Source organism: Melospiza georgiana, chromosome 2 (genome assembly GCF_028018845.1).
Source record: "Melospiza georgiana isolate bMelGeo1 chromosome 2, bMelGeo1.pri, whole genome shotgun sequence".
Classification (NCBI taxonomy): domain Eukaryota; kingdom Metazoa; phylum Chordata; class Aves; order Passeriformes; family Passerellidae; genus Melospiza; species Melospiza georgiana.
The window spans coordinates 23,904,540-23,918,404 of NC_080431.1; the positions used below are offsets into that span (position 1 = coordinate 23,904,540).

Sequence of the window (13,865 nt, forward strand, 5' to 3'; positions counted from 1 at the left end):
ACATGAGCTGGAATTCTGTGTGGCAATCCAGCAAGCCAGCTGTATCTTGGGTTGCATCAAAAAAATGCGGCCAGCAAGTTGAGAGACGTGATTCTTCCCATCTACTCCACTCTCATGACACCCCACCTGGAGTGCTGTGTCCAGCTCTAGTATAAGTAAGACATGTAAAAGGTAAGACTGGTTTCACAAGAGAGCCACAAAAAGGATCCAAGGGCTGGAACACTTCACCTATGAAAAAAGGTTGAGAGAGTTGTGGTTGAGCCTGGAGAAGGCTCCAGAGAGACCTCAATGAGACCTTTCGATATATAAAAGCAGCTTTTAAGAAAGACCAAGACAGACTTTTACCAAGGCTTGCAGCAACAGGACAAGGGGCAACATTTTTAAACTGAGAGTATATTTAGATTAGACAAAAAAATACACTTTGTACTAAAAGGATGGTAAAATACTAAAACAGTTTGCCTAGAGAAGCTGTAGATATCCCATCACTGAGGTTTCAGATTCAAGTTAAACAGGGCTTTGAGAACATTGATCTAATGAAAGACGTCCCTGCCTTTGGCAGGAGTGTTGGATTAAATGGTCTTTAAAGGTTCCCTCAGAACTCAAATTACTCCATGATTATATGATTCTTATGCATATATTCATTATTATAAGCATTCAAAAAATGCGAGATGTTGAAGGGCAACCAATGGGAAAAAATGTCACACAAAACACCAACAGGGAGAACATCAATTGATGAAACAGTTTGTTTCATTTTTCTTCCATGTCATTATCAGTTATCTAACCTACAATCACAAACTTCCTATGAAGTACCAGGAGACAGCTTTTTGTTTATTAGTAGCTGACATGCAGCTACTAGCAAGACAGTCCTTTTTAGCCTTTCCTATTACACTGCAGCAGCCTGTAAGTCAGATCCCCATGATCTCAGCCATGCAGGCCACATTGCTGTACAGGTACATGAGGCATTTGGGGTATAGTTTTCAATCTGTTTTTAAATCAAGTCATACCAAAAATATAGTGTGTAGAGAAGCTTGGAAAAGTTAATGAGAAGAAGGGAAAATGCTTAAGATAACTAATATGCATTTTTACTCAAATTCTCTTTGTCCTGGAAGCCAAAAGGCTGTGTTCCCTGCCTGATGTAAACCAATCTATTTTCTGTACCATTAAGAAAGCTGAATTAGGGTATTAGCACTTCTGTCTATAGATCTCCATGCACTTCTGATATTTTTAATTCAACACCAAATAGAAGTGTAAACATTATAGTGCTGTGGGGAGAAGAGTATCTTGTCCGGTCAAATACCTGCAGGACAAGCACAGCTCTCTCTCTGTCATGAGCACACATATGTAATGGAAAGTATCTGACCATCACAGAGTCATAGCAGAGCTTGAAAGTATGAACCCGAGTATAACCAATGAACAGAAATGTTCATGGTTGCATTGAAATATCAGTTTTGAGACATACAGCCAGCCACTTCCCATGTAAGTAACATTTCAATGCAAATTTCTAATGACCACCATAGCTTATACACTAAACTGTGTAAAAGACTTGGAGGTTAGCAGCACGTGGAGAAAAGAGAAGTGGGATGAGAGTTCACATCCTTGATGCTGAAATAAATACAGGAGTTCCTCATACTGTTCCTCTCCCTTTTCTGGCAGAAAAGCAGGCCCCTTCTCCACCTCAGTACTCTCAAAGTGAGACTATAGCAATGTAACTGGGGTTATATATGGCTCAATACTGAGAACCCTTCTGCTCTGGAAAAGAAGGTCTTTCCATCCCTTCCTAGCCACTGATACTGCCATCTGGGGTTGTGGTTGCAGAGACCAGCGTAACACGACGTGTTTCCAGCTCAAAAATTCTGGCCCTAAAATCTTGAGTTCTCAGTGCTACACTGCAAAAACTCATTTCCAAGAACATATATTCCAGGTATTTCCTGTTCTCAGGCCAATGAATGGCGAGGAATAAACAGTTCTAGAAAAAAACATTTATTCAGTAAAATTGAATTAGGCTGTATCAGAAAAGTCAAGACAGAAAAAAAAAAGGAAAATATCTTCTTAACTTGCTTTAAATGTAAATGTTTACTTTTCTATAACAGGAAAGCAGTATAGCATTTTATTTTCTCTATGGACCTGACATGCTTTTGTGTTTTCTAATACTTTTTCAGAGAAACAGCAAAATGGAGAAATCCTGGGTTATTGATACAGAGAATGAAATTTCCTGCCTCTACAGAGCTTTAATTCAGCACAAGCACTGACATAATAAATTTCCTTACATGGATTCACCACTGTTCCTTCCACCAGTGCTGGAAGGATTACCCTAGGGATGAGAAGTCCTCCACAGCCATGACACTCAAACCTGGATTCATCAATTTAGCCCCTTTAATCTCTATTTAAGCACAAAACCAAACAACTAATGCTAATGGTAAAAGTCAACTACTCAGCACTCTTCAAACTCTCATGACTCTTCATCTACTGTCCCCCTCCCTGCTATTGCTTAGATTACTATAGCCAAAATTTTCTCTTACAGTTATTCAAATTCTTTGTCTCTCTAATGAAGCTCTCTCAAAATGCAAACTTGTGGCCTGGACACCTGTACAATGGAAACTAGAAGGAGGTGATAACGGTGCCCAAAGCTGACCAAGGAGGAAGTGAACCATCATTCTTGAGCTTTTTTTGTTTCCCCATGTCTTCCAGTGTGGCACTGCTGACTAAGTGCCATGGTTAGATGTGGAGTGAAAAACTGTTCTCAGCCTTCCTTTAGCACATTTGGCTCAGACAGTTTGCCACAGCACCGACTTGGGTCATTCTCTGCACCAGGTCGTTCTGCACACATCTGTTACATGTTTGTTTCTCTGTTAGAGAGACAGCAGTTGCTTTCTCTTCAACTAGACATGTCCACAGTTCCACACAAGTCATCTCTGAAGAAGATACTATCCAAAAAAAGATACAACAATATAGGTGTAGAGATTTTCATAACAATTCACCCTTATCAAAGAAACCTACTGAATGTTCAAGGCATTACCTCAGACAAAAGTCTTTCTCAGGGTGTGACATGTTTGAATCTTGCACTGAAAAACACAGGACTTTTTTCTCTAAAATCTTCAGCTAAACTGTAAAACTAAAAACCAGTAAGTTTTAATTTAATATTCTATTAGCGCATAGCAAAAACCATTGTTCACTTTTGCACTTGTTTGGTTAATTTTTTTAGATTTTCTTCTCCCTTGGGAAAATTAATTTTGGCAACACCTGTGGGATGGAGCACTAATACAATGTTTTAACATCTGCATGTCTGGAATTTTCAAGCCAATTTTCATCACCTTCTCATGGAAGTCTTCTCAAAATACTGCAAAAAAGGGCTACACAAGGAATAACTCTCAAAAGATGCTAGAGAGGTAGTTGCTGTTATTGTGGCCTGATTCTACCTTATTAAAATACAGTCAAAACAACACTGAGTCAAACAACAGTGAGTATGCTGATTAATTCCCCTCTACTAGATTATAATAGTGTACTATTCACACTAATTGCAGGTGGATGGTTGCCTGAGGGTACTAGTCAGACAAGAAGTAACAGGGAGAATACACCTATACCTCTCTTATCTTACTGTAGAAGACTCATTCAGATTCTTTGAGATAAGAAGCTCATATCAACAGGTAAATTGAAAACTAGTCTGCCTAGAAGTTGAGCTGGTTTAACTTCAACTGTTCTCTCAAACTGGGCTAGTTTAGACAATGCAGATGGCTGCACAAGAAATCTTAGCTCAGTTTAGGCTGAACTAACATTTGAAAATTGCTTTATTTTCTCTTTTTAAAAAAAAAATTCTTTGAGTGTGTAAAAAAACTGAATGCAAAAGCAACATCTACACTGAGATACCAAAGCTGCCCAGTGAGTTGTTTACACACAATCAGCATGAGTTGTCCTTGCAGAGCAGTCTGGATTCATCAAGTCAGGCTTACAGTGAAGCCCTTCTAGAAACCAATCCTCTCTTCTGGGCTAGCTTTTGCCTGGAACTCACAGGGGAAAAAAGAAATTGTATAAATGGCTTAATGCTTCAAACAGGGAGCTGTGGGACTGTTTCTCTAAGTCCAGCAGTAGCCAATGTATTTCCAGCACAGTGCAGGACCAGGAAAGGCTGGAATGAAACCCAGATCTGTCAATTTAGCCCAACTTCCAGGCTGGGACTGATGAAAAAATATGCCTGCAGTAAGCATAGGCTCTGCATTTATACATATTCCAGAAGTGTTCACAAACTGACTTGTGAGGAAATCAGATTCATCAGTTATTTTGGTGCTAGTCTGCATGCAAATGAGCCTCCCAAACAGGCAGACACCAAATTCAGATGTGCTTCTCAGACAAAGTAAATAAGCAGTCACAAAGCAATTTGCAAGGCTTATCTAAACCTGTTTAATCATGCTAGTAATAAGTTTGTTTTGAACGAAGTTCTACTCTTAGGAAAAAATGAGAAGGAAAAAAATGCATCTCCTACCCCCCAGCAGCCCCACAGGGACACATGCACCTTCTCACAGGGGATGGCAGCCGCTACATTTAGCTTAGCTTTCAGCTGAACTGAAGCTTTCCACATAAACATCCAGGACAGGGGCAGTGGTTAATAAACCATAAGCTGCTCCAGAATCCACAGTGAGTCTTTGTGGATTTTGTTAAAAGGCATACTGAGTAAAAACAGTGGAGCACGGAAATGTAAATGTTTTTCATGAGTCTAGATTCATACTATCAAAATATCCTAAATCAAGTTTATGAAATCTGAAAGGGAGTTTTGAGCTCTCGCAGCCCGAGCTGTATCTGCTTATCCACTCCCTGAAGAGCGGCTGACATGACGTCTCAGATGGATGGAAAACATTCCATAAGCAACTGCAGAGGGTGTGGTGGCACGGCAGCTTGCAGAGTAGCACAGAAAACACATTGATTCCTCCTGCCTACTGTGTCTCCTGTTAGATCCAGTGCACCAGAAATGGCTGCTGTGACTCGGCAGCAGTGAGGGTGGGTTTGAAATTAGGAGGAAATGGGCAGAATACCCAGAATACCCCAAATAGTGGGCTTGTTTTTTTTTTTTTTTCAAGAGATGCTGACTGGCCATGGCTAACATTGCTAGACCACAAACAGTGGGGTTTAGCACAGTGCTTTCTCCTAGCTGCACTTGCCAGTGAGTCATGCTACACACATGAACCTGATCTATATTTCAGGGTGAAGACAGTCCACTATCCTGTTCGTTTTAAAAACATAGCATGCAGAAGTATGTCTATGGCTATTTTAAACATTTCTAACACATCCTGTTGCTGTAGTAGCAGAATAACAAGAACACAGTATTTAAAGGCTTGGACGAAAAAATGTCAAGGCCTCTGTAAAATCTCCTGCTTTCTTTTTTTCTTTTTTTAATCTACTCACTGAGTGATTTTCTTTTCTCTTGTCTATTTTGAGACTACAACAACAAAGTATAATTCAAACTGGTGTCTTCAGACATGGAAGCCAGAGGAATGTATCAGTGACTCTTCTCACAGCTTGTGCATTGATAAGGTGTAGAATCACGTACACAAAGTACAGGTTTATGTCTGACAGACTGCATTCGTTAACAAACATGCAAAGCTAACAAGCAGTATGTTCCCAGTCTACTATAAATTACTCAGACAACTCAAAGCAGCACTAAAAAAAGCAGTATTTATGGTCACTTGCTCTATAAAGGAAAATAGTTTCCTGGAATTCGCAAGTGGGGAGATGCAATCCAAGCCCACAAATGCTGATCCTGGACCTTCTGAACATATGTTCAGAGTAAAGTAATGCCTGCAAAGCACCAGAGACAAGGATAGAGAAAAGCTTCTATAATTTCTTATTGCTTCTGCAAGAATCAGGCTAAAAAGGTTTCAGAATGCTACTTTTCTGAACAAAGGTTTGGAAGAGGGAAACTGTTACTGCTGAAAAAAAATACACCAAGATCCTTCAGAGGATGCTGGAGGAACAGTGGCCTTTCCACAGGACAGTTGTACCCAACACAACAGTGCTGGCCTTGCTGGCCTTTGGAGAAAATGTAGTGGCTGCAAGATGCCACTTCAGTGATCCCAAATTGGCAACCAAGCTGTCTGAGAGCTCAGCACAGACCTGTGGGGCTGTAAATTGTGTGGGTGCACACACGGCAGGAACAGAGTCAAGAAAGCACAGCATTAGCTTAAAACAACAGTTCCTGCTGCCACCCCCACTCAAATCCCATGCCCAGCTGAGTGACAGGTATAGAAATAGCTATCCTTCATTGACCTGCTTCACAAGCATGTGCTCCAACGTTATCAGTTAGCCCATATATGAAGCACAGACAAGGCAACCTTTGTAAAAGTTCCTTTTAAAAACTTGAGATACCGATACAGAAACATTATTCAAAAACAGCTATTAACAGCTGATACTTTGAAAAGAAGCTTCCCAAAAATCTGGTTTTTGTCCTGTGATAAGCCACATGACAAGGCACATCATTCTGTAAGGGAGGTGGGGAAAGTGTTTAGCAGTGTGGGAAAGAGAGGGTCACAACTACATAATTTATTTGTTTGTTTTCCTGCTTGAACAACAGGGCTGCAGAATGACACAGAACCAGCTATAAACGTAACCGAGAGTTGCTCTTCTGCGCAGAGTGTTAATACAAAAATAAAAAAAATTCTTAGCCAATGCATGAACAGGCTAGAATACCGGTCTTGTAAGAGACTTGGGAATAAGCTTCTCTGAGGCTTGGCAAGAGCGGTTAGCATTAGGTGCAAGAAAATTTTGGTCATCCGAAGTATTTTATGAGATCTACCACTAAGTTCTCTCCAGTTGTGACAACTTAAGACATATCCAGAGAGGAAGTGAACTTCAGCCCAACAGACAGGCATCACCTTCTTATTCCATGCTACTTGGCTGTCCTCCTACTATTCATCCAACATTTTCCAAGCACCTCCCTCCATCCCGCTGCTGAGTGTCTCTCAGCAAGGCAATACCTTCAAGAATCAGTAAGAGCCTATCCTTACTAGTATGGAGTGTGAAAGCTAATGCTGCTGCATGAATTAAATTAACAGTATGCTTAGAGAGGTTTTGGCCAGGACTTTAATGAGGATGGCAAGTATTCTGCTGGATAACGTATGGCGTGCTGTTACAGAGAGATTCTGTGATGCTGCAGCTGCTGAAGACTTCTTACTTGCGAGTGTGCACTTTGCCTATAACTTAGTTGATGTAGGAACCCAGGCTTGGATATTTCCTGCTTTCTCAGCTATTTTAAGAGAGGGGTGGTAATCACATGTGGTTTTCTTACAAGTTCTCTTTCAATACTTGCCTCCTTGAGGACCAGTCCTGTTTTCATTGGAATGAATGAGCTTTTTGTCACTGACCTCAGTTTAACCCCTGACAATTTACTATGGACCTCACAGCTACTGTAGCTTGGCACCTTGTGATCTAAAATTTATTTTTAAAAAATATTTATCCACATTTTTCTGAGCCCACTTCTGAAATAGAGAAGTTCCATAATCATGTTATGATACAAAGAACTAAGATATGGAAGGAGAATGGGCTGGAGATCCAAGGTGTGCTAGGTGTCTACAAAGCTGACTGCAAGTATCTACAAGGCAACTGATTTCCTCAGTAAAGCAGGGTATGCTGAGCTAGCCATGCCACATACACTGTGATGTGCTCGGCACATAGAGCTAGCCATGCTTCCCTAGGCAGGAACTGTTTCCTCAGCCTTCTTCCTCAATGAGGCCCAATTCAGTCTTTGATAATCTAACCTGTTTGAGAAGGAAATGGCCACTCACTTCCACACAACAGCCTAAAGGTCTTGCCAAACTGTACAAACTCCAGAGCTGAAGTCTTTAGCTGCCTGGTTTGGATCAGCAATTTAAACCTCATTGAGTATGCCAAAGATAATGTTGCTGGGGTACTCCCTCCTGGTTTTCCTGCTGTGTTAATGCATGCATGGGACTGCTGGTTGAAGACACAGAAGTGACTCCACAACTGAGGGGCTCAGGCACACATCTAGGTGCCACAGCTCACAGGAGCAGGGCAGTCTGTAGGGCTGGCAGGTGTCCTCTCAGCCTGACAGCTTCCAGGAATACTGAATCAATATCCTGCTGCCGTGGAGCTGGGGATCTCAAGACAGTATGAGGAACTCCTTTGGGCAGCAAGGGTCTTCAAAGCCAGTTGCCCGATAATTTGTAATTGGACATATTGATTCCTTTCACCATGTTTACCAACACCTAATGATGTGTGTCCAGTGGTCTCAGACTGCAGAAATCCAACCATCTGCTCTAGATGAGTGAAGGACCTGGTGCCTTCCCTTTGAAACAGAGCTGGAATGTGGCCTTAGCTTACAACTGTACCCACAAATGCAAAAACACACCTGTGTTCAGTTACCTAAATGACATCTACAGTTTTTGTCGTACATAATGTACCTGAAGTCACATAAGAAGTGTGCATTGGCAGAAAACTGAAACATCATCTGAGCACCTCCCTGAAGCTCTATCCAATGGGAGAGATTTCCTGTCAGCAGGAACAGGATGGGAGGTTTGAGCAGCAATTCAATTAACTTTGAAACAATAAGTTTTTGAAACATTTGGCCTGTAGCTGATTGAGCTTGTTGCCACAGTGGTAGGTGCCATGTCATATCTCAATTCTGTGTGGAAATCACTGATCATTAAACAAGTCCTTAACTCACATTTTTACAAGTTATTTAGAGAAAAGGTCTACCTACCATAAACAATTATTTGGAGGGCACATTGACTTTCATCCTGTTGGTTGGATAATAACTTCATTACTGTTGATCTTTCTTAATACAACCACAGGCTTCTGTAGTGCGGCGACACAACACTGTAGCTACCTTTGATGACAGTGGTAAGGGCCACAGCTCCCATTGTTTGCAAAATCCCTCAAATTAGAAGTGCTACTAGGAGAACCAATGTATCTGAGTTCTAAAAAATATTTTTTTTTCCTGACAAATACAGGAAGCTGGAGTCAGCTGGTAAGAGGGATGGGAGAGGAGGGCATACAAATAAATACTATTTCAATAAGATCATTAAAGCAAGTAAAACTTCAGGTAATTTCCTCTAATTCTGCTGTCAGTAACTGATCTGGATTATGTTTTGTTTCAAAATAGTGCTGCTGGGGAGAGATAAGCACAGTGAGAGAGCAGTAAAACACTTTTTAAGCACAGATACCTCCAGAATGAATGCCTGCTGTCCCTTTAAATCTTACAAGCTTTAATGCTCCAACTGCTGGAGGGATATTCTCTAACACAGAGTTTGAAGCAGATTCCTAATTGAAACTGATCTGGTTTGCAGGCAGGAAAAGTACATGTTTATATTTAAGTATCTTCTCCTTGGGCAGTTAAAATGTGTTTTCAAGAATCAAGCTACAATAGAAGCCATTAATATCCTCCAACATTTTCCAACCACGCACAATTGCCCAAATAATTCCTATTCAGATTCAAGGAAAAATGATGGTAAAACTTCTGATACTATGATGAGGTCAGTTGTTGGCAAGTGCTAGCATTTTAATGACAACCATAACAGTAGCTCATCAGCACTATTAGATCAAGCAGCTTTAGCTAGTGTGGAGAATATTGGTAACCAGCTACTTTCTTGAAAGAAATTCTTATCTTAAATGTGAGTTAGGAATGGAGACTTACCAGCTCTAAGAACCTCCTCACCACCTGTCTTTGTTTTAAGTTAGTTTCACCATCCAGGTTGGCTGTTTCTATGTGGCACAGCCCATCAGGATCACTTGAGGAGAGCAGCAATATGTCAGCAGGTATAATTTCATTACAGCGAAGCTGCACAAAGTCTCCAACTTTTACTTCTTTCCAGTATCTGCTTATATATTTCTTCTCAGTTCTGAAAAAAAAAAAAAAATACAAGCCTTTTAATGAAAAAAATTGCACAGATTGAGATGCTTCTGATAAATCTGGTTTGATTTGTAACAGGAATACCTGTTACAGGAGTGCCTTTGGAAGATCAGGAACTCTCAAGTTGCCCTGGAGATGTCAATGCAGAGTGCCAAGAGGCCATTTCCCAGTGACTCAGAAACAGGTCTGAGTTACCAAGACCCTCTTTTAAGATCCAGAGGAAAACATGTTGATGTCAGACTTGACTAAGCAGGGTAAACAGGAGCTTCACACATTCTCCTTTCTCTCCCTGTATGCTCTGAGTCACCCATATCACCCCAAGAAGGAGAGGTGTGCCCATAATATGTGAAAAGGAGTCACTTTTAGGAGACATGAGAACAGGTCTGGGCCCAGGACACCTGCTTGGAATGGCTCCTGAATGGTCTCCCTTCATGTGCCACCCGCTGATGCACCCTCACTTAGCTTCCCCTTGCTCCCTTTTTCCCAACAGGGAGAAATTCTGTATACTGCTGCACTTCATAGCTGGACCGAGATCCCTAAATGAGAGGAATTTCATCACTAAATCTAGAACTAAAAGGACATACTGTGTGGTAAAATGCAATCCTAACCACTCTACTGGGAAAGGAGACTCTAATTTCTTTTGAGTATTTCTACTCTATTTCCATTCTAGCCAGAGTGCTGTCTGTTACATAGATGATTCCTGTTTAGTTACCCTGAACCTTTCATTTTGGAGTACAAGCACTAAATCTCTTTCGTTTTAAAGGCCATGCTATTTTGCTACTTTTTTAGTTTTTAACTTTTCCTTGAGAGCAAGAGGAAAAAGGAACTGGTGACTGCTTAATTCATTTTAGCTAAAATATCAGGTTTTAGTTTTACAGTAGGCACAGACTCGTGTACTTTTGTGGCATTTGCGGAAAGTGATTTATTCTGTTGTGATTTTGAAAGAAATCAATTTCAAAACAGCCCCAATATTGACTTGTTAAAATACATCCTGAAAATGGGAAGCTAATAAAATGACACTTTTCTAAGCCATTAGAAGGCTTTCTGCTGTGTGAAGACCAAGATAATTGTCAATGCTGGCACTGTCACCAGAGACTCTCCTGGGACAGCACTTTAACTGGCAGAATGGGATAATGATGAGGGGTGGGGAGAGGTGGCAGCAGCTGTTTTATCTTGTTTAAAGTATATTATTTTAAAAAACATCACTTTCAGCAGTAATGTGAATAGATTTGTAACAAAGTGAAACAGGGAAATCCTGACAATGTTGTTACTTTGGAGCTACTGATAGTTATGCCTTCACTAGTGTTAGAGGAATTAGTAACTAAATTGGCATTATTCATATATTTAGCCAAAATCCGAAACAATAAAGGATCAGGTATCAGATCAGGTTATATCCCCCAGAATTTCTTTCCTTTAACATCCAGTTTATAAGGGGAAGAATGAAAATTATAATTGTGATTTCTATTTTGATGCAACCTGAAAAGGATTAGTATGTACCAAGTGTAAAACATGATAATCTCTAACAAAGGCAAGTAATACAACTACTAGGTGCTGAAATTACACATTTTCTTCCTAATCAGGATGAAACAAACATTTAACTTTCTCTGCTAATGAGTATGAATTGCTTTGAAACCCAGTGTGCCATAATACAGTACAAATACCGCACTGCAGATCTGAAGGGTTTGTTAGCTCTGCAATCTGTAACTCCAAATCCCTTTAAATGTGTCTGTTGCTCTTCATCCTTTTTAATTTAACTGTGAAACTGGGTGATGTACAAATGCATGTACAAGGAGCAGCAGCACAAAAGCACAATCAGGATAAAAATAGCAAGTAGTCCCATACTATGCTATAAGCACTACTATTTTTTATTTAATTTCTATTGTTTGAAATAGCATTGCTATTTTAGCATTTCCTCATCCCTCACATGCTCAGCAACTGCCACAACTATATACAAGGTGGCAGGAAGGGTGGGTATTAAGCAACACAAGGCCAAATGGCTCTGCTGGAATAAATGAAGTTGTTCAGCCTGGAAAACAGAAGGCTGCAGGGTGAGAAACTACCTTATTGTGGTCTTTCAATATACAAAGGAGACTTGTGAAAAAGACCATTATTACCAGTGCCGATAGCCACAGGACAAGGGGTAATGGTTTTAAACTGAAAAAGCAGAGATTTAGATGAGGGAGAAATAAGGGAGAAATTTCTTATGGTGAGGCTGCTGGCACACTAGAACAGGTTGCCCAGTGAAGCTGTGGATGCCCCATCCCTCCAAGTGTTCAAAATGGGGCTTTGAGCAAACTGATATATTGAAGAGTGTCCCTGTTCCTGGCAGGAGTATTGGAGTAAGAGATCTTTAAAGGTCTTTACCAAGCCAAATCATTCTATGATTCAATAAATCTATGAGTGTAAGACCTCTCAGACACGCACCAGGGCCAGGGCACAGCCCCCTTCATTAGGCACACGGGAACAATTTGGCCCCATATTCCACTTGATCAGCTCTTTGCTAACAAGGGTCAATAGTGGATGGAAAATTACTGTCTTCATGGAAAATTACTTCCTAATCCTCTTTACACTGGGTTGCTCTGTGTCCTCTAGCAGAGCTCTGAACTGAGACTTGTCTCACTGCAGCCAGTGAGTGGTCACTGCGAGCCTTCTCTGCAGAGTATGGCATGATACTGTCTTCACATGAGGTGGTTCAGAAACTATCTGGACCATGACTACTACATCAGGCCCTATGAAGCTTTCCTTAAACATTCTCAGCCTAGTCCTCTGAACACGCAGGTTAGCTCACCTTGAGACAGCCATCATATTCTGCAGCCAGTACAAACACACCAAGTGACCCCATTGATAAGGTTAAGCTTTTTCCATTGATTCTGCAGAGACAGGACTTTGTTGTCCAAGTTTTATATTACCTACTAAATGTTTATTCTTGCTGTTATATTGTGCCAGTAAGATTATATAATATAGAGTTAGAAAAGCAAGACTTTCTACAGGAGAAGGAGCCCAAGAGGATGGCAGTCCTCTGCAGCCTCAGTACAGGGCTTCTGTGGTGGTGCATTCCCTACCCCCCGAGGTCTGCTCTACCTCCTCAAGCCTGTCCTACAATTTCAATAATTCTCATTAGGCTTTAGCTTTTGCATAATGAGTTGGGCAGTGAAATGTCCCATGACCATACCAGGAACCTCTGCACAGCTAAGGTGGAGTGGCACTGTTCATATCAGGGACACATTCTATCTGACCAAGGAGGGCAATGAGAAATAATCAGTCACCCCTAATACCCTTGGAACATTACCCACCTGAATCATAACTCCAGTGAAACTGGGCTTTTGAATAATTTCAGTAATTATCAACTTGGGTTACAGTCAGGATGGAAATGGACTAATGAAAAAAACGCCAGTCATCTTGTGACCTTATAGACAGTGGTCGTGGTCCTATGTGAGGCCCTTTGAGTTGCACCAGACCACAGCAGACTGTACCAGCATGTCCCTCAGAGTGGGATGCCACTCAGAGCTTGCAAACTACCAAGACTCAGAGGACTGTCACCAAAAGCTGATGAATTGGCCTGGGCTGACACCCCCAGTCCTTGACACTCAAGCCTCTCCCATTGAGAAATGCCAAGACATTCAATGTGAGTAATTCACTGACACTGCAGTGAAACAAAGTGGAACTTTTAACAAGTACCTCTGTGCCTACATATAAATATACACACACACACACGTGCACACGCCTTTGTGTCTGTGTGAGTGTATGTATGAATTGATTTAAACACCCTACAGATAACTGAGTTACTATTTTGATTAAGGTTAGTCCTATTTAATCACTCTGTAAACATTAAATTAGTCAATTACTGAGTGCTGCTAAATCCTTCAGGCATAAACCACTTCCCAGGTCTGATGCTAAGACTGGACTCAGCCACACCCGGGCTGCATCTGAAGTTTAGAAAGCAAGGGAGTCCATTCTAAATCTTGTAACCCAACAGCAGGATTTCCCCATTAAATCCTTTAGATATCCCATG

The 13,865-nt window shown here is 41.0% G+C and overlaps 1 protein-coding gene across 1 annotated transcript in view; it reads right to left on the reverse strand.

The window, feature by feature from the left end:
- Nucleotides 1-13,865, reverse strand: part of ATP10A (ATPase phospholipid transporting 10A (putative)) — a 109,588-nt gene that overhangs the window by 57,808 nt on the left and 37,915 nt on the right. Inside the window, exon 2 of the mRNA XM_058044729.1 lies at nucleotides 9,638-9,842. Coding sequence (XP_057900712.1) covers nucleotides 9,638-9,842 — 205 coding nt within the window. The remainder of the gene's footprint in view (nucleotides 1-9,637; nucleotides 9,843-13,865) is intronic.